Source organism: Penicillium vulpinum (assembly GCF_028829585.1).
Source record: "Penicillium vulpinum strain IBT 29486 chromosome Unknown utg000004l_segment0_segment0, whole genome shotgun sequence".
In the NCBI taxonomy this organism is placed as follows: domain Eukaryota; kingdom Fungi; phylum Ascomycota; class Eurotiomycetes; order Eurotiales; family Aspergillaceae; genus Penicillium; species Penicillium vulpinum.
In genome coordinates, this window is record NW_026643244.1 from 6045358 (window position 1) to 6065096 (window position 19739).

Sequence of the window (19739 nt, forward strand, 5' to 3'; positions counted from 1 at the left end):
GGCAAATTTTCTCCACTCTAAGGATTTGCCCTACTTTGTTTACATCGAACTGCAAAGGTAAATGAAGAAATATATTCGAATTTTCTGAAGTCTATCTTGCTTTTGAGGAATGTATGTAATTCCTTGCAAACCGTGCTATGCTAAAGTATTACATTTTCATTATTGTGTGTTCGATATGGTATCAAGCACGAGGCTCCAAAATGAGGTTGTCAATCAGTCGCACGGGGACCTTGCCATCGCCCAATCCACAGTCTTCCCCTGGCTTGGATTCTTCCAGCGGTGCCATCTTGAATGCGGTACTCAAAACCGCGCCCTTAGCAGGGTCGACGATTTCCACCTCGTCAAGGGTGTCAGGGTCGGCAAGAGAAATGTAGTCAACTTCGTAAAGTGCTCTCTCGGATGCTGAAAGGGATTGCTGTTGGGAAAGGACAGAATCGGTCACAGCACGAGCGGCCCCAAGGATATCTACCCGGCTGTTATTTCCGGCCAGATACACTTCTTTGGCGGCTTTTAGCGCCTTGTAGATGGTGAGACCGACGGTTCGTCTCCGGTCGCCTAGGTACACGTTCCGCGAGCTCAGCGCCAATCCGTCATGTTCACGAGTAGTTTCAATAATTCGCACTTCAGTGCCAACATGGAAATCCCCTACCATACGCTTGATGACCACGGTTTGCTGCACATCCTTCTGGCCAAAGTAGACACGGTCAGGGGTTGTGATGTTGAAGAGCTTCATGCAGACTGTCGCCACTCCCCGGAAGAATACCGGACGAGAAGCGCCCTCCAGTTTAGTGGACAGCGGGGTAATTGTGACAAACGAGCCATCCCCATTAATCTCTGACGAAGGGGGCAGACCGGGGTACATGACCTTTGAAGTTGGTGCAAAAATGGCAGTGATGCGCCCGGCGCTTGCACTGTTTTCTCCCAACCGCTCTAGCTCCTCATTCAGCTTTTCCAATTTCTCGACGTCGGTATCCCAGGTGCGAGGATAGCTGGACAAATCCTCCGTGACTCCGAATTGTGTGGGATTGACGAAGATGCTGACGAAAATGTCTGTATTCTCGCGAGCAGCCTGTCGAATTAGGGAGATATGGCCCTCATGAAGTGCACCCATGGTAGGAACGAAGCCTACAGTCCGGTCCTTCAGCAACAATTGGCGCCGGAGTCCCTGGATCGAGGGAACATCGCGGAAGACTTGAAAGCTGGACGGTTGGCGAACAGATTGCGAAGCCGCGGTGGCGTCGGCAAGGAGGGATGAAGCCGTCGCTGGGATAAAGTGAGCTTATTTAGAGCTATAAATTCCACAAAAGAAACATACTCGAAAATGACCTCGCTCCATTGACTAATCGCGACATCTTGTGTGAGGATAATGAACAAGCTGTGAAATGCAGGCCTCAGGACGTCAACATCTTAGCGTGGGATGAGAGCTATGGGCACATCGCAGTTCAACACGTGACCTGCCTCGGCTCATTTCTGGGGAAATCCGAAAACCGTCCGGGGGGCGATCAGCCGTTTTGGTACCGCTTAAGAGCTTGGAGTTTCAAGCTATGATTTTGTCCCGCACCTGTTCTCTTTTGAGCTTCTCTTTTGAGCTTCTCTTTTGATACTTCGTCTTTTCTTCCATGGGCACCTAGCCGTATTCTCGTGTGAGCTGCCTGAAGTATAACCATTCTCGCCCTACCTACCCCCTTATAAAATGCCGTCCCCCAAGTCGGCTATTGCCGATGACCACTCGGCGCCAGATCTGGAAATCGTCAACCCACAGTTGACAATCCATCCATCAGGCTTCACTGCAGGTCCGGAGGCCCACGATGAACGTATTACCGAACGCAACCTAGTTCGCCATATGGCGCGATTTCGCGAGAACCCCTTGGACTTTCTCCGAGAAGTGAGCCTGTACATGTCCGGCACGGGCTGGCGTGCATATGACGAACCTATTGGCCAACCCATCTTCTATTCTGGCTTCTCGGAAAGGATGAAGACCTCCATATTGGGCAGCCCGCTCCTACAAAGCAAGATCACCGAATTGGCTAATCGTCGAATCGTGGTCGAAGAGAAGGAAGGGTTGCTGGCAATCAATGAGGGTGTAACTCTGGACGACAAACGGGCCCGTCGTCGGACTGAGATTGAAGGTAATCTTCGGGAAGTCGTGGATACAATGATGGAAAATATGATTTGCAAGATGGAAAGTAAAACGTTTATTCGGGGTGCTTATTATATGTCCACGCAGCTCTTGACTCGCGCTTACCACCAAGGTAAATTTTATCTGCTATATTTCTCGTATCATAAGTCAATGCTAAACGATATTCGCCTTAGGCATCCATGTATCCAGCGAAGAAGTCTTGCGTCTAAGATCTGTAGCCGAAACTGCTTCCAAGAAGAAGCAGTCGATTGTTTTCCTGCCTTGCCACAAGTCTCATGTGGATTATGTCTCCCTACAGATTATCTGTTACCGTCTCGGCATTTCTTTGCCGGTCATCGTCGCGGGTGACAATTTGAATATCCCGCTGCTGGGTTCTTTCTTACAACACGCAGGTTGGTTGCAAGACAATTTTCTATTAGCTCTAAGCTATGACTAACCATGTGTAGGTGCTATGTGGATTCGACGCAGCTTTGGAAATGACCCCTTGTACAATACTGTCGTCCAAGCTTATATCGATACCCTCCTTCAACAAGGCTTCAACTTCCAATGCTTCATTGAGGGTGGTCGCTCTAGAACTGGAAAACTGCTTTCACCTAAGTTTGGAATCTTGAGTTTCATTATGGACAGTATACTATCAGGTCGGGTTGAAGATCTCATTATCTGTCCCGTCAGCACTCAGTATGACAAGGTCATAGAGACTGAGTACGAAACCCCGCCGGAACCCTAACCCTTTGAATGAACATCGACATTGACCCATCCTATAGGTCATACATCAGCGAGCTTCTTGGCCAACCGAAGGCCAAGGAGAACCTAGCTGATTTCCTTTCTTCGTCCTCAGTTTTGTCCCTGAAGCTAGGCCGAGTTGATGTCCGTTTCCACGAGCCATGGAGCCTCCGAGACTTTATTGGCCAGCAGCTTACCCGGCTGGATCGCCCCAGCACTGACATCGATAACAAACTTAGCTATACTGATCGAGGCCGCATTCTAAGAACATTCGGTTATCGGGTTCTATCCGATATCAACGACGTGTCCGTGATGATGCCAACCGCCCTTGTGGGAACCGTACTCTTGACCTTACGTGGACGCGGAGTCGGAAAGGGCGAATTAGTGCGCCGGTTGGACTGGCTCTGCGATCGGGTGCGAGCCAAAGGTGGCAGGGTCGCACACTTTTATCGCTCGCCAACGGAGACGGTGGTTGACCGTGCGCTAGAAGTCCTAGGGCCCAAACTCGTTGGTGTGATTTCGGGTCTAGTCGAGCCAACATACTATGCGGTGGATCGTTTTCAACTTTCCTTTTACCGCAACATGCTCATCCACCTTTTCATCACCGAGGCCCTGGTTTCTGTGGCTATGTACACAAAGATCAAGCAGGGTGGCGGGCCCGCCAATCAAAGAATCACCTACGAGGATTTGAAGAAACAGGTCTCATTCCTCTCGCAGATTTTCCGTGGTGAATTCATTTTCCCCCCTGAGGGCTTGGCTCACAATTTCGATAAAACTTTGCGTGGGCTGGAGAAAGATGATGTGATCAAAATCACCCGTGATGAGTCCAGCACACCACTCTATGTTGAATTGAGCGAGTCTGAGCGAGCATGTGGTCGCGAAAACTATGACTTCTACTGCTTCTTGATCTGGCCTTTCATCGAGGCCTCCTGGCTTGGCTCAGTGTCCCTTCTTGGGCTGACGCCTCCTCTCGATGCTCCGAAGGAAATTTGGATCGATTTGAAGAAAGCACAAGATAGTGCTCAGATCGTGAGTTTTTCTTCCTCGTGTTATACGGATCATTTCATTGATATTCATATTCGCAGCTTGGTAAAACATTATACCACCAAGGTGATCTTTCCTACTTCGAGGCAGTCAACAAGGAGATCCTCAAGAATTCTTATCAGCGATTCGAAGAAGAGGGTATTATCTTGGTTGCGAAGAATAAAGGATCGCGTGCCGGTCCATCTCTCAGGCTGGCTCCTGAATGGGCACCCCAGCGTGACAAGAGCACTGGGGAAGTTCTGGACGGCGGTCGACTGTGGGACTTTGTCGAATTGATTGCGCAGTCTCGTCGCGAGGGGTGAGTTCCATTTTATTCACACTATCTCTGCCAATATACTAACCTTTGTCACAGTAAAAACCGCCGGGACGGTGCAACTGTTTCCTCACGCGTTCTCGCTATGTCTGATCTTGTTGGGCGGAAGCTTTTCCAAAATGCCGCAGCTCCGCCACCTGCGGATGTATCGTCACGGCAAATGCGCCGGAGTGCAATTGGAACTGAGGCAAAGCTTTAGCCACTTCCTTTCGATACCCATTTATGCACATTGTACAGTCTGCTTTTATATCTAACTCATTTTACGTTTCAAATTTATAGTAATGCACATAGTTTAGCAAACAACAAATTTCGGAGCGTTGCCGATGCGCGTTGGAGTCATGTATTCCTAATTACATCAATTTGGCAAGTTAAGCGGCCGTACCTAAGGCTCGCCCTGCATTTAACAAGTCGGGCTATAAACCCACTCTCTCCTCTCTCTTTCAGTAAAGCCACACTCCATCTTGTTCCAACTTTCCCTCGGCTTCGATCTTCTTCATACATGCCTTGACTCTCTGCGCCACATGCTCGGCATACCCCGGCCCAAGTGGTGGCTTGGGCACACTCATATCCATCTTTAGCCAAGGTACAGAACTGAGCCCTTGACATGCCTGGCGCATCTCATCTATCTCCTCGTCGCCGTACAAAGCTCCTGCAAACACAGCCACGGGTGGCTTGGAATAGTTCATGGTGCCACCATTGGGCTCTTCGCCAATAGAAGGGGCCTGCTCTTGCAGCAAGAGCGGTATTTCGACTGCTCCAGAGGCGCTGCCAGTGACTTTATATATCACTGCAGATGATGTTAGTTTTGAGCAAGGATTGGCTATATTTTCTTTCCTGTACCTTCGTACTCGGGTAAGTAAAGAGGTTTGATAGCGTCGAAAACCTGCGGGTTGGTGCCGCCACAAACAATAACTGGCAAAGGTGACATGATGAGTGAGATCAATTTATTGCAATAATGCGTACTGTAAAAGAGATTTTGTCCGGGCGCTGATAGATATATATATATATATAAGTTGTGAGCGATCAGTATATATATGTACCTGTACATACCGTATTTTAGGCCGCAGTGGGGTGCTGTCGCTTTATGAGAGCGCTCAGGATCCTGCTTGGGCCCCAGCCTAGAGAGATGCGATCGTTCTATACGAGGACGGGCCTGCGGCAGAGGCAACTACCGACATACTACGGTCAATTCTTGAACATAAAAAAGAGCTGGCCATCGCAGAGGGCCCAAACCAGTCATTCAGGGTTGATTTCTTTGATCAATTTATGACCACAGTATCGGAAATGAGCGTCCTTGGGGTATTGGACGGAAACGACTACTGCCTTTGTCACCTCGACTTAGAGCCTCGCAACATTCTGGCCAGGGCCCCCTCGCCAACTCAGCCGCAAACTGTCATCGGCATCCTCGATTGGGACATCGCACTATTTGTTCCGCCTCTCATGTCTTGCTCGCCCCCAATGTGGCTGTGGGCGTGGGATGAAGAGGACGAATAAGACGAGCGCCTTGCAGGCGAAATACCGCCAACACCCGAGTTGCGCGAATTAAAAGAACTGTTCGAACATGCAGCTGGACCGACTTATCGTCGCTTTGCATACGGAGCCCAGTATCGACTAGCTCGGCAGCTAATTCGGTTTGTTATCGACGGATTGCAATCAAACGAAGATCTGAGGGGCGCTGAACTACTTTTGAAGGAGTGGAATGAAGTATAAAAATCGTTGAAATTGGTCTATAATAAACAAATTATACAGCAAGGTCCCAATATCACACTCTATTCAATCCTCGGTGAGACCTCGATATCAACGACCCTGTGGAAAGAGCCAATGAGCAGAAGTATTCGATTGGGGGAGAATTCTTCCTCCTGGATGAGATTGACACCGATCCTTTTCGACCCAATGAAATGTTCCTCATCATACCGATCGCGGTGACGGAGGAAATCAATCATGCGATTGTACCAATGCCCTTCGAGGAACTCCATCATAGGTAGGGCAAGCTCATCAAATTTGGCTTGGAATTCGATGACAAGTTTTTCAAAGTGGATCAGACTTAGCTTCTGTTCCTCAATGATTTCTTCAATCTCCTCTTCTTCTCTGCTTTCGAGTTTGACGGGAATCCCTGAATTTTCATGGATTTCAATGCAACATGCGTGTTTCAGATCCAAAGCATCAAAAGTGAAACATCTGATGAATCCTTCGTGCACCACCGGAGTGTCTTCAATCGAATCGATGAAGAATTGTATCAATTCCCGAAAAATTATGCCCAGGGATCCATCTGCACGCGCAAAGTCATTGGAATAACGGAGTATATGTCGTAACGCCGTTGACATTGTGGTGCATCCATTCGGGGAGCATGGGCAGATACATCCATCTGTAATATAAGGAAGTAGAAAACATCCTTTTCCAGCTCGGCAAAGTCCTTGTTTCCAGATTTGAAAACAATTGGTGGGTTTGGACTGTTCGGGCAGCAGAATTGCGAAGCCAAGTAAACTGACAGCGCTCACCCCGATATGATGGGCGATGGATGCACTGGTCTCCGGTACCGTCAGTTGTAGAACCGCTCCTTTTGAAATGAACCATTTCATGCGTTCCATATTAAGCTCCCAATACTTTGACAGACCCCAAAAGTGATAGTGGAATGTATGCTGGAGTGGTGCAACTCCCTTGTGATCAAACTGATTGACACCTCTGAATCCTTGGCGGTAAAATTCCTCTAATGTCTCGGCCGAAAATCTCTCGTAAGAAAAGCAAGATCCCTCAGAACCATAAGAGTGTGGGGTTGAGATCCGAGCGTCTATGTCTGTCCCCTGGGCTTTCAATTTGGCGCGCGTTTCGATGACATGAACATCAAAGATATAACTCTTGTCCGTGGCCGTTTCATATGTAATCAGATTGGGAAGCTGGCTTAATGGCAAATGGATTTGAGCGAAATCCCACAATTTTCTTATTCGAGTAGCCATATAATGGATGAGAAGCGATCGAATTCTGCTCCCGTCTTCCAGCTCCTGGCATTCCTTGATTGTATGAAAGTCAAAGCGACATCCGGCTTCAAGCATCAGCTTGATTGACTCATAGGTCTCCCCCTGCGGGGTATCTTGGGTAAATGGAATGTACTCTCTAGAAGCGTCCGCACCTGCTCGTAGTAGAATTCGCAACCCTTGTGGCCAACCAAATGCAAGTCCAAGTAAAGACCAAGAAAAGGTCAAGAGGTTGGGTAAACCTCGCTCTGATTCAATGATGTCTTGAAGCTCGCCTTCTGACTCTAGGATGATTATCCTTGCAATATCAGGAATGGAAATCACTTGGTAGGAGGTTAGTATTATAAGATGGATTATAAGTTTTTGGGATCGAAAAAGCGCGCACAATCACCATGTTGAGATACAATGTACCGTAATTCTCTTTTCTCGATCAGTGACCAGGGTTCTTTAAGTGTAAAGATACAACCAAGCTCTAATAATCGGGTACCTAGTGAGCCTTTTTGCCCGAAATTGGTGTTTGGTCCCAAATCCAACCTGTTCATTCTTCGACCATAACTTCCCTGTACCCTACACTCACAGTCGAGGAGGAATGTCAAAAGCCGGGATGAATGACTGAACCATATCGGATCATGTGTGAGCCTAGGCGTGAGCCACATCATAGCTATCTGTTCAAGTGTCAGCGGCTATATTTTGGCACGAACGGAGACTTACGTCAAATGTCGACCATCCATATTCAAACATGTCAAGGGGAGACGCATCTCGCTGATCAAATGCTTCTTGTAACTGTCTTATGGTCAAATCGATAGATTGCTCAAAGTCACTATTGTTTTCGATGGTATGGGTGTGATTATAGAGCCTGCTTAGGATCTTATATCCCACACTAGTCTTGCTATCTAAAAGAGGCTGTATATGCAGTAGCGGTGCAATAGAAACTCCTCCGGCCCCTTTGTTAAAGGTAAACGATGCTCGGAAAATAAAACCCAGCAAAGACATGGAGTACCAATATTCCTTGGAGGATTTGGATTTGCTCTTCGAGGGGAAACGTAGACGCAATCTGTAGATACAGTCTGGTCCGTCATAAACTTGGGGGGTCATCGATGAGGCAGAAGTTAGCCCTAGTAATCTCAATGTGAGCGACATAAATCATGTATTATCTGGGGAAGGAACTTATACCGTTTGAGGTGTTGTTTTGCGCTGTGATATGTAAGCATGGTTCTATTGCCTGCTGTATACTCCGTTGGTCACACAGTTGTCGAAGTCGGCTGGGGGCCATGAATGGTATGGGCTGGCCTTTGACCTTTGGATGTTGAGATGTATTAATATCATAGGCAAGTATTGGACCTTGATCAACATACAATATCCTGCATATGTTTACTGATTGTCTCGTGCAAAGCTTGAAGACTTTCCATGGAGTAGCTGAAGACTTGTTAGTTCTGGACGGATGAAAAGCCCTGGAAAGGCCTCAAGCTTACATTTGCAGAGTGGTATTTAGTATCGATTGGACACTATCCAAGTCATTGGATATGTCGCGCAATCCATACTTCTTAAATGGGTATTTAGCTTTTTGAAGTTGATAGCGAAAGCCATTGGATGTGATTGAGCCCGCAGATGCACATCGATCTGTTGCCGATTTGAGCCTCGTTATTGCTTGTTGGAGGCTCTGGGCCTTTGCTTCGAGGTCACTTGCATCAGCGTGGTTGGCTCTTTGGGCATACTCTATAATCCTTTGTAACCCCTTTAGTGGCATGCGAAGTCCATCTGCCTTTTCATAAATTCTCTGAATATCCTCGTCAAAGCCATGCCAATCTTGAAAGTAAGAGACAATTTCACCGCAGACCTGCAGACCAAGGGAGATGATTCCCACCGCCGATCCGGCGACAGAAAGGGGATCGGACATCGTTCTGGTCGTTATTATGAATGAGAGAAGAAGATTCGGGAGAATTCGAGAGCAGAAGCATCTCGAGGCAGAAATTGTGGCGATGCATGCATGCGCAGCTCAGGTTGTGTCGTGGCCCCAATGAGCTTGCGCGGTGTATGGATACCCCGTACACGCGCGCGAAAAGCAATCAGCGGGCGTACTGAATGGTTTTGTAGCAATGAACTCGGACTAGAGAGCCATAAATGATGTCCACATTTAAGCAGCGGACTTGCCATCATTGATTTGTGTTTATACCTGGGCAGGAGGTAGTGTACAGTAGCTTGCAAAAGGTAAACTGCTCACTGAGTATTTAACAGCACAGTGCGATTATCAGTGACCAATCAGTCCACTGTATGCTTACAGAGTACTCCGTAGTAATGTTCAAATAATGCTCAGGGTATATCTACTCAGTAGTGATTACTCAGATCTTGCTCAGTCAGCACTCAGGTAGTACCTAGTACCTACTCAGTGTCTGATTCCGCCTGGGGCGAGGCTGGCTGGGGACTTGGTTCAGGTACAAGAGCGTTGAAAGGCCTGTAATACAAAGCTGGAGGCCAAAGGCCATTTTTCTTTGCCATGGTCCTAAAGAGTCGAATTGTGATGACTCGGAGGCAGCTATGAATGAAGAGAGTCAGGCTGATCTGGCTAGGATCAGGGACGTAGCGCCGATGGGTGGGGGTTATATGTATCGTAGCACGTTGGGAATGTGGACGGCCCTTCCTCCCACCGCGAATTATCTGTTGGTTCTCTGTTCTTGAGTTTAGCCGCGATGAAATCTGAGAAATGATTTCCAACCACTCACAGTACAGGGATTGCTCTCGATGTGGAAAAGTTTGACATCATATCTGGACCACTAGATGCTTTCTAAGAAATGATCTACAAACCACATCTATGAAGATGCATACCTCGATAGCTCTGTAGATCCTAGAAGCCCGAGATCCACAGGAATTACCATAAATCAAGAGCAAAATTCGCATGTGCATATTATTAGCCGCGGGAAGACGGGCTTCCTGTCAACACTGCCACTGGTAGGCCTCTGCAAAGCCTATCAAGGAGGTCTTGGCGCTTATAAACCGACGACTTGTAATCGTTGTATCCTGGCCTTCTTCTAATTCTCCAGAGTTGAAAATTCAGAAGATATATTTAAAATAATTATCTAGATCTAATACTGAATGTAAGATAAAATTTAACTAGAAGAGGCCGAGATATCGCGAAAAAAATACTCAATATTGATATTTTGATTTTTTAGAACACTTGCTAGTAAATCTCTGTATTTTCAAAATTATCTAAATAACGCGTTTTCTTAAAAATTTAAACGTAATGTCAAGATTTAATCTAGTTTTTATCATTTATAACTCAGAATAATAAAATATTACTTTAATATAAGGGCTAATTACAGGGCTTAAGCATAGAGTAATTAATTTTTCAGAATGTTTGTATCGTTTGGTGCTAATTGGGCTTAATGGGCCCGGCTTCAGGCCCAGGACCCAGCCTATTTGCGGGTTGGGTTGGGTTGGGCTATGGGTTTCGTGGGCTTTGCAGAGGTCTAGGTAGTCGACAGTATAGGCCGTCCCTTGTAACCCGCTATGTAAATATGGTAGAATCTAACTATTAGAGATAGGTTTCTACTTGGCATCACATTTTGCGCCTTACATATTCAAGAGATCCTATAAAAATTTTTAATGTCCCGACAGAAGGATCTTTAATCTACAATACAAGAGGAGTCTAGAAGTCGAACATAATCACATAAAATTCATGATAACTAAGACCACACCGTCACTTAAACTCGTGGTGTTGTTCAATAGTCATAAAAGAACTAAATAATGTCCATACTACTTGGAATGTTCAGATCGGATAACACTGCCAGCTACAGGTCCCTGTTGCGAACGAAGACAGGAGATAATCGAAAAGTCTCCGGCGAGGGCTATAAAGCAGTATGATGCCTAGATGGCAGGAACATCGACCCAGAAGCGAGTATCGTCATACTTGTAACCGTCGTTGCCGTCGATCTGCTGCTGAATCCACTGAACAGCAGATTTGTAGTCTGCCAAGGGGTCAGCGTCGCTATCACAATTGTAGCCATATATTTTAAAACTTACTTTGAATGTCCTGGGTATAAGGATTCTGAAGGCCGCTAGCACCGTTACGGTGGCCAGCAAACCACTTGTCATACCCGTAGTAGCCCTGGCAGTCCCAGCGGGAGGCGACGTCGGCCCAAACATTGGAGCTTTCAAAAAGTAAGTTATCGTTATAACATCACATCATCTATGGTTTCCTTACTTGAGAAGCGCTCCATTGTTCCACTGCGACTCGGACTGCCCAGCAAAGCCATAGCGCGAGGCGCACACGCGGAGCATGCCCCAATTCTGCTTGAACAGACCGAAATTTGCTGAGTCTTGGGACTTGTTGTCGCCATATGGATAATGGGAAGTGACCATGTCCTCTCTGTGATTCACTGTTAAAATTATACACAGGGAATGTCATAGTTTGAATCTTACATCTCGAGCATGGCAATGGCAATATCGAGAGTATTGCCACCAGCATCAAGAATCGCTTTCTTGTGCTGTCCAAGGCCAGACACGGTATAGTGACCACGATCATCTCGCTTTGCGAGCACATCATTGGATACTGGACTGGCCAGCGCCGTAGTTGCAAAGAGTGCAGCAGCACCCGAAAGGAAAAATCTCATCTTGAATTAGAAGATGGTAACGTGGATGAGAGAACGATGGAAATGTGAGTTATGATGCTTAGGCCCTGTAGTTTGAATGAAATGCCCAAGAATGTGGACAGGTCGAGGAGCTTTATACTAGCGAAACTTCATAGAGGTGAACCTGGGCGTATTTTTCCAGTTCTGAAGGTCAAACTCCTTTGGGATTGTCCGATTCTCGTGTTGCTGATGCCCATTTCTTCGGCATGAAGGATGCTACCAAATAAGGCCCTTTCCCTCCTTATCCGTGACGAAATCGATATTTCTAGCATTGTGGCTTTTTTGACTAGTCCTGTGATTACTGAATTGAAAGTCTGAGTCTTACTTGAGACGATATCCTGCATAATAACGGATCCAATAAGTTCCAAATGAATATTAAGGAGTTGGGTGTTTATGATGGGTTTCGGAATGAGAATGTTTCAAACTCTATATATCCCAAGTGGTCATTGGGGTTCGAAATCAGAGTAATCTTAAGAGACTAGGATCAATAATAAGAGCGTTCTCTATGTTGTAGTGCGTGAAAGTTATTTCCCCGGAAAATGATTAATATCTTCAGAGAGATGCACAACATATACCGGATTTCGCAAGGACCGAGAATCCGGGGGAATCCTCGTGCGGAGTCTCCGCATTTGCGCCATTTTGTACGTTGACATTGGCTTATATTCATATGATTTCGAGGTTCACTATGTTAAGCTTTAGATCCATTTCAAGTTACGGGCCGGTATCCAAGACGGAAATTGCCCGAATTGGCACGGCAGTGGGTTGAGGAGTTCCGCCATGATATATCCGAGTAGGGCCAAAAGCCGCCCATGACTTACAATAATCTCTTTTGAGGATCAACTCGCGGACACTAGGCAGTATCAGTCCATATACAGTGGAGCCCAATTATGGAGAGCAACGTCAGCCGAGGGAAAAAATCCCCGAATATTATTCCCGGGGACACTGTTTGTATGTACGACCCCATACTCCACATTCTTTTCGCCAAGTTCTCGCATTGCGATTCTTGTAGAAAGATCTTCAATTTAGTTTCAAGGGGGTTGTGAGTAATCCGGATACAGACAAAAGTAAAGTCTCCAAGTCTCCATCAGTGGAATATATAAAGTAGCTCGCAATGCCCTCAATTCCATCTGTATCCAGATCAACAGCATTCATTACAATATTCCCGCTTACCATTCATAACACAAGATGCGTTCCTTGTCGTCCGTTGCGGTTCTGTCCGCCATAGGAGCAGCCTCCGCTCAATTTGTGACTAGCTCGACGCCGGCGTCAACTTTCTCGACTGCTGTTTCTTCGGCGGTATCTCCGACTTCGTCTACCCCCTTAGGCTCTTCCGCTGCCAGCAGCTCTTTTGCCAAGGTGGATGGTCTTGGCTTCAATATTGACGGGGAGTCCAAGTACTTCGCTGGCACAAACTCGTATTGGCTGCCATTCCAGACCAACAATGTGGATGTTGACTCTGTCTTCAAGCATCTGCAAGAGAGTGGTCTCAAGATTCTGCGAATTTGGGGTTTCAATGATGTCAACCAAGTCCCGGAGGCCGGGACTGTCTACTTCCAGCTCCATGATAAGACAACCGGTACTAGTACCATCAACACTGGCACCGATGGTCTCCAGCGTCTTGATTACGCTGTGTCTGCTGCCGAAAAGTACGGCATTAAGCTTATCATCCCCTTTGTGAATTATTGGGATGATTATGGTGGCATGAATGCGTATGTTACTGCCTACGGTGGCAGTAAGACTGAATGGTACACCGATGAGAAGATGCAGAGTGTGTACCAGACATACATCAAGGCTGTTGTCTCACGCTACAGTGATTCCCCTGCCATCTTTGCGTGGGAGTTGGCTAATGAGCCTCGCTGTGCGGGCTGCCAAACCGATGTCATCGCCAACTGGGTAGCCAAGACTTCCTCCTACATCAAATCCCTCGATTCCAACCACATGGTCACCACCGGTGAAGGTTCGTGCCCGTGAGATAATCAAAGCTGTTAATATATTCTGACCAGTGATATAGAGGGCATGGGCCTAACTGTCGGATCGGATGGCTCTTACCCTTACACCGAAACCGAAGGCAACGACTTTGCCAAGAACCTTGCGGCCCCTGATATTGACTTCGGAGTTTTCCACCTCTACGTGGCCGACTGTAAGAATAGTTTCCCTGTCTCCTGAATATATAACGCGCTAACCTATCCTAGGGGGTATCACCGACAATGCTTGGGGCAATGACTGGATCCAGTCCCACGCCAAAGTTTGCGAGGCTGCTGGAAAGCCTTGCATATTCGAGGAATATGGCATCAAGAATGACCACTGCTCCGCCTCGCTGCAGTGGCAAAAGACCGCTCTGGCTACCTCCGGCAACGCTGCTGATCTCTTCTGGCAGTATGGCGAGCAGCTGTCCACTGGTCCCTCCCCAGATGACAATTATACCATCTACTATGAAAGTGAAGACTGGAAGTGCGCTGTCACTGACCATGTTAGTCAGATTTAAGAGTGAAAATGTCTGAATACTGTGTTCGGAAATCGATGTACGCGAGTATCCTTCGGACTCCTCAACATATAGGTTGACTCATCACTCAAATAGCTTTATTCAACTCATTTAGGAAACGCATCACCAGCCGCATGCATTTCTCACCTTTGTATCATAGCTTACCAAACTTGAATACATGGGCATACCAAAATTGAGTAAACAGTAAATTTTCATAGGGATAGAAATGTAAGACCGGTGTTACTGGTTAGACAGGTTTCCGTAAATCGTCTACTTGGTATATAGTAAGGCCTGTATAGAAGTCCAATTGGTCAAACTCCCTTCATAAAATTTAGAAAGATAGGTCTAAGCGACAGATCTATATGGTATGTAGAAAATATGTCAGGAAAGATCTACGGAGATCTCAAGCTCCATGGTGCAAATGTGAGATTGATATTGAACAGAGTACAGAATGTCAAGTTTTGGGCGAGATTGTGGAATCCTTCTTGTCCCCGACAAAGTTTTAAGACGATTTAGCAGCCTTCGGGCCACCTTATACAACCCAACTGAATTATCATATCATATCACATAGTTTTAGAAATTCAAAAAGGCCGTAAATTGTGATTTCATCCGTAGCCTATGATATATATTTGAAGTTACATTTGGGCAATCACCACCGAGACATGATTTACAATGTGCAATATATATTGGAATGATGCAGGTAATGACTGTATTCTCTGACTCGCTAAGATTGTTGCTGTTTACATACAATTTTCAAACAAAGCTATAAATACTCAAATATAAACACAACATAAGAATCGAATCCAAATCCGCTGAAACGTTCTCAAAAAAATATCTCAAAACAAGTATGCGGTAAAACAAGAGATGAAAGGACAAAAGAAAAACAAAAGAAAATGAAAAACATGAACAAAAGAGTAATTAAAGAGAGACAAGAAAAAGAAATACAAAGGAAAAATGGCTCAGACGCTATCAAAACAATATATCCAAGTCACCAAAATGAAGAAAATCACAAGCTCCTAAATTCACCCTTCGGACTCGTAGGAGCCGATCGGACAGTCATAACCTTCGCAGGGGAAACGTCAAGCGGCGCTAACCTCTGCAAAGCCTTGATAGCCAAAGGCGACTTGGGAGGCGAGTCGGTGGCCAGACCATCGTTAGACTTCTTCGCAAACTCCTGAAGCCGACCCATAATGACTGGCGAATCGGAGTACAACACAACACCCTGCGAGTAAGTACACCCGACAACTTTCTCCTCGTCGCTAGCGAAGTCCTCGTGAGCAGCCTCGCGCGTAATACGCGGGAAGGTCCGCAGCACGACGTGACGAGAGGGCTCGCTCGACGGGGTGAGTGACGGCTCCTTGTTGGAATTGTACTCCAGCCAGCCCTCATTTGAGACACTCTCTGCGTCCGGAGCAGGGAAATTGGCAAGGACGAGCTCGCGCTCAACGCGTGCGTGTCTCCATGTCTCGGCGGCGAGCTTGACGATCTTTCGGACGCCGATTAGGAGGGAGTCGAGGTGCTTGGGATCGGCGAAATGCTTAATGTGGTCGATGATTTCGTCGACGATCACTGCGGCTGCCACGTTGATGGATTGCTTTGCATCTGAGGTCGTGTAGGCTGCTTTCAGGGTCTGTTGACGCCAGAAGGCCTCGCGGCGGACGGATTTGCGTCGGATGTCCATGGACAGCATCTGGAAGAAGGTGTCGGCTTTGTCATATCGTCGACCTAGGGTGAAGAGGAATGGTTGGAAGACTCGGAAGGTTAGGGTTTTTGAGATGATGTGCTGGATGTAGGCACAACGGAGTTCGCGGGAAGCTGGGGTGTTGTCAAGGAAAGGTGGAAGTTCGGATGGAATCTTGGAAAGGACGTCTTTTGGGGGATCGATAGGGAGATATCCGAAATGCTCTTTGGATAGATCGTGAATGAGCTCCGAGAGCTCTGTGAAACAGTTCAGGCTAAAAGATGAATGTCTTTATTAGATCTTGTCCATTTATCGTTATCAACATGAGTCTATAAGAGAATGTATAGTCGCTGTGCGCTGATGCAGTTCAAACAAAAGAAATATAAAAAAATGAATGACTTGGCTTCAGTAGACAAAACCAGAAGAAGAAAAAAAAAACAAGAAAAAAGAGAAAGAAAAAAAGAAATAGAACCAGATATGTGTAAATCCACAGGATTTCAAAGGCTCACTTACAAGAATTGATCGCCTTTGGTATTTCTGAGGTCAGTAGCCTCTCCCAGACTGGAGAGTGTTTTTCTAAGCCTCTCGCAATCTGAGCCCAAGTTATCGATAGTCACTCGCATTCCATCCACTGCACGCTGAAGGTGCTGCTCCTTGACGATTCCTTCTCCTTCCAACCTTTCCTTCTCTCGCTCGGCACTAGAAAGTTCATTGTCTTTGTCGGAGAGTTTCTGTTCCAAGGCAGCACGCTCCGCAGTCCAAAGCTGCTCTTTCTCATTGAATTGAGATTCCAGAGCCGCAATCTGGTCGGCTAATTCTTTGGCAGCAGCAGCGAGTTGTGCATCATGGGATTGTCGCAGGGAGTCCAATTCACCAGCATGGCCTTGTCGAAGTTCTTCCGATTCTTGGGCGTTCTTCTGCTGGGTCTCCTCCAGCTCTGTCAGCTTCGCTGCTAGTTCCGCGCGTGTTGATTCTAGCTCTGCCAGCTTGGCTGCTAGTTCCTCACGTGTTGATGTGAGTTCGGTGAGTTGAGCTTGTAACTCTGCCTCCTTGGATTCCAATGCAGCGATCTGGGATGTCACTTCTGTCTTAGTAGCCTCCAGCTCGGTGCGCTGGGCTTCGAAAGACTCCTGCATTTGAGCCTTCTCCTTCTCCCATTCTTCTCGACTAGCTTCATGTTCAGCGCGAAGTTCGCGCTCACGGGTCTCCAGATTCTCGGCTGCCGTTTTCTCATCCTCGGCCTTGATCTCTTCGAACAGCTCTGTGAGCTCTGCCTTCTGTGCCACAAGAGCCTTCTCCTGTTCTTCCTTCTGAACCTCCAACTCTTTATCGTGGGCTTCCTGTGACTCTTTTATGTTTTCATTGAGCTGGTTGACTTGTCCTTCGAGTTGGGCCTTGGTTTCAGAAAGCTCCTCGTTGGACTTCTGGTGGACAGCTAGGCCATCTTCAAGGTCTTTCTGCTTCTCTTGCAGATCCCCGAGCTCGAGACGCAGCTCATTGATGGTATGCTTCAGTTTGGCGCCTTCTTCGGCACTTTCATTGGCAGCCTTCTTCATTTGAGATTGCAGAGCTTCAATGTAATAATCCTTGTGAATCAGTGCTTGTTCGTGCTGATTTCCAATATGCTTCATCTCAGCCTCCCGGGTTGAGAGCTTGCTGTGGGTGCTGCGGAACCCATGAAGGAGACGGTTGATATCTGGAATAGCTGACTGTATACGTTGAAGAAGCTCAATGTGCTCAGCGTCGCTCTCTGGGGGAGACCCATTCTCATGGGGATGGCCATTGCCCATCGATAGGTTTTGAAGGGCCTGATATGATGCCTGATATGATGGATCCGGGATGCTGTAGCTCCGGTGCATATAATGAGCCTCTGGTTGTTGATGATGAGGAGAATAATATCCATAAGGAGGCATCATTCCAGCCGAGCTCATAACAGGTGATTGGAGGGCATGTGGTCCACCTGGGGCCATGGGAGGCGAGTCTGAAGGAGCCATCGGTGCGGATGGTGGATTGGGAGGGGGAGGGGTTGCAGTTGGTGATATAGTTGGAGACATTTGAGGGTAGTGGGAACGTGCAAGTGGGCTGCTGACTTTGGGCACCGGTGAGGAATTATAAGCTACCGATGAGGTATAAGGCACTGGAGAGCCAGCGTAAGGTGTGGATGAGTTGTAAGGCACCTGGGAACCGTTGTACGGCACTGGGGCGTAGAGCGCGGGTGATGCGTAGGGCACCGGAGAATAAGGGTTTTGCGAAGCGTACTGCACCGGGGAAGTAGGGTAAGGCACTGGAGAGCCGTAGCCGTTTGGTGACACGTAATTTGCTGGTGCAGAGTAGGGGTTGGGTGAAGCGTAAGGGGAATATGGCCCAGGGTAATAGTGTTGGTATTCCTGGGAAGGACTTGACATATACCGTGCTTCGGTCAAAGATGGCGAAGGCAAAGGTACAGAGGCGGCCGCAGAGGAGAATGGGTTAACCGGTGGCGATGAGACTGCAACAGTCTCAGAGCGCTCGACCTGACTGGGTTCGTCTTGCTTGGTATGGTCTTCCAAGGGCTCCGTTGCTTCTGGGACCTCTATGGGAGCCTGAACCGAAGTTGTCTCTTGTACGGGCGGCTCTTTGATTTCAGTATCCAGGGTGGGTGGCTGAGTCGAGCTTGACTCGTCCAAGGGTGCTTCGTCGACAGGCTTGTCGACTATAGGCGACGGTTGATCCACGACAGGGTCGGGGATGGCTTTAGGTGCAGTGTCGTCGTCGAACACTTGGTATGCAGATACAGGGGTTTCAAGCACAGGCGACTGTGGATCTGCGACAGGGTTGGGCACGTCTTCAGGTGCAGCCTTATCGTCAGCTACCGCGTCTGCTGATGCGGGATCGTCGAGTGCAGGTGTGTCTTGATCTGCGATAGGGTTGGTGTCTTGTTGAGGTGCAGTCCCGTCGTCGAACACCTCGTATGCTGATACGGGATTTTCAAGTACAGGCGGTACTTGATCTGCGGCAGGTTTGGGGCTGTCTTGAGGTGTAGTCTCGTCGTCAAATACCTCGTAGGCTGATACAGGAAGTGGCGTCTTTACTTCCACGTCTGTATTTTCAACAGCAGATTGGTCTTTTACTTGCTCTGGTTCCTGCGCCGTAAGTTCAGGGCTGCCAGGAGCAGGAGTATTCGTAGTTGTCTGAGTTTCTGTAGCTTCTGGGCTCTTCCCCTTCTTAACCTTCTTGGTGGCTGCCTTGCCCTTGTCTTTGGCCTTAGCCTTCTTGGTACCAGCGGCCATTGCGGTAGAGTGATGCGTGCCCAAGACTTCTGGTCTCGTGAGACGTGTTACCAATAGGATCAATGTACTAAATGGAGCATGAGTATAATAGTTCCGATCATATGGGGTGTCTGCAGACTGTACATTTAGATCCAGCCCTGTGGCGATACCTCGAGATATAGCCCAAAAGTTGACTACAGTTGGAAAGTATCAAGACTTTGGAATATTTGGAGGCGTCAGCCAAATGGCTGTAGTTGATCGGGCAGAGAATCCTGAAACTTCTCTGACTGAAGTGGGCGCGAATGAAGATCCACAAAAGCAAAGTATTTTGGGATAAGACCTAATGTCAATTTCTAAGAAATAAAAAAAGGAAAGAAAAATGTGAACCCGAAAGAATTCCAAAAAAATATCTCGAAAAGCTAGCATCCCAACGTTGTCTGGGCACATTAGCGGACCGACCCTTAGCGTGTTGATACCCATCCACCTCCCAAATGTGCGAGAGGGCCCGTGA

General features: G+C 47.4%; 9 protein-coding genes across 9 annotated transcripts; 3 read left to right on the forward strand and 6 right to left on the reverse strand.

Moving 5' to 3' along the window:
* Nucleotides 1–181: 181 nt before the first annotated feature.
* On the reverse strand, nucleotides 182–1352 carry N7479_010778 (pantoate--beta-alanine ligase PAN6; the record flags this gene model as incomplete). The annotated part of the gene is made up of 2 exons (XM_057258469.1): nucleotides 182–1263; nucleotides 1316–1352. 2 exons carry the CDS (start codon nucleotides 1350–1352, stop codon nucleotides 182–184), a joined length of 1119 nt encoding a protein of 372 aa, XP_057105927.1.
* Nucleotides 1353–1693: 341 nt separating this feature from the next.
* N7479_010779 (lysophospholipid acyltransferase family protein) lies at nucleotides 1694–4419 on the forward strand (the record flags this gene model as incomplete). Its single annotated transcript, XM_057258470.1, has 6 exons — nucleotides 1694–2252; nucleotides 2314–2532; nucleotides 2587–2842; nucleotides 2905–3892; nucleotides 3949–4205; nucleotides 4260–4419. The coding sequence occupies 6 exons, from the start codon at nucleotides 1694–1696 to the stop codon at nucleotides 4417–4419; spliced, it is 2439 nt and encodes an 812-aa protein (XP_057105928.1).
* A 241-nt stretch (nucleotides 4420–4660) lies between these two features.
* N7479_010780 (uncharacterized protein) lies at nucleotides 4661–5148 on the reverse strand (the record flags this gene model as incomplete). The annotated part of the gene is made up of 2 exons (XM_057258471.1): nucleotides 4661–5007; nucleotides 5061–5148. 2 exons carry the CDS (start codon nucleotides 5146–5148, stop codon nucleotides 4661–4663), a joined length of 435 nt encoding a protein of 144 aa, XP_057105929.1.
* A 356-nt stretch (nucleotides 5149–5504) lies between these two features.
* On the forward strand, nucleotides 5505–5714 carry N7479_010781 (uncharacterized protein; the record flags this gene model as incomplete). The annotated part of the gene is made up of 1 exon (XM_057258472.1): nucleotides 5505–5714. One exon carries the CDS (start codon nucleotides 5505–5507, stop codon nucleotides 5712–5714), a length of 210 nt encoding a protein of 69 aa, XP_057105930.1.
* A 275-nt stretch (nucleotides 5715–5989) lies between these two features.
* N7479_010782 (uncharacterized protein) lies at nucleotides 5990–6544 on the reverse strand (the record flags this gene model as incomplete). Its single annotated transcript, XM_057258473.1, has 1 exon — nucleotides 5990–6544. The coding sequence occupies one exon, from the start codon at nucleotides 6542–6544 to the stop codon at nucleotides 5990–5992; it is 555 nt and encodes a 184-aa protein (XP_057105931.1).
* A 2116-nt stretch (nucleotides 6545–8660) lies between these two features.
* N7479_010783 (uncharacterized protein) lies at nucleotides 8661–9089 on the reverse strand (the record flags this gene model as incomplete). Its single annotated transcript, XM_057258474.1, has 1 exon — nucleotides 8661–9089. The coding sequence occupies one exon, from the start codon at nucleotides 9087–9089 to the stop codon at nucleotides 8661–8663; it is 429 nt and encodes a 142-aa protein (XP_057105932.1).
* Nucleotides 9090–11053: 1964 nt separating this feature from the next.
* N7479_010784 (uncharacterized protein) lies at nucleotides 11054–11799 on the reverse strand (the record flags this gene model as incomplete). The annotated part of the gene is made up of 4 exons (XM_057258475.1): nucleotides 11054–11154; nucleotides 11210–11337; nucleotides 11391–11555; nucleotides 11609–11799. The coding sequence occupies 4 exons, from the start codon at nucleotides 11797–11799 to the stop codon at nucleotides 11054–11056; spliced, it is 585 nt and encodes a 194-aa protein (XP_057105933.1).
* A 1203-nt stretch (nucleotides 11800–13002) lies between these two features.
* Nucleotides 13003–14302, forward strand: manF (putative endo-1,4-beta-mannosidase; the record flags this gene model as incomplete). Its single annotated transcript, XM_057258476.1, has 3 exons — nucleotides 13003–13774; nucleotides 13829–13957; nucleotides 14010–14302. 3 exons carry the CDS (start codon nucleotides 13003–13005, stop codon nucleotides 14300–14302), a joined length of 1194 nt encoding a protein of 397 aa, XP_057105934.1.
* Nucleotides 14303–15305: 1003 nt separating this feature from the next.
* N7479_010786 (uncharacterized protein) lies at nucleotides 15306–19249 on the reverse strand (the record flags this gene model as incomplete). The annotated part of the gene is made up of 2 exons (XM_057258477.1): nucleotides 15306–16254; nucleotides 16494–19249. 2 exons carry the CDS (start codon nucleotides 19247–19249, stop codon nucleotides 15306–15308), a joined length of 3705 nt encoding a protein of 1234 aa, XP_057105935.1.
* Nucleotides 19250–19739: the final 490 nt, after the last annotated feature.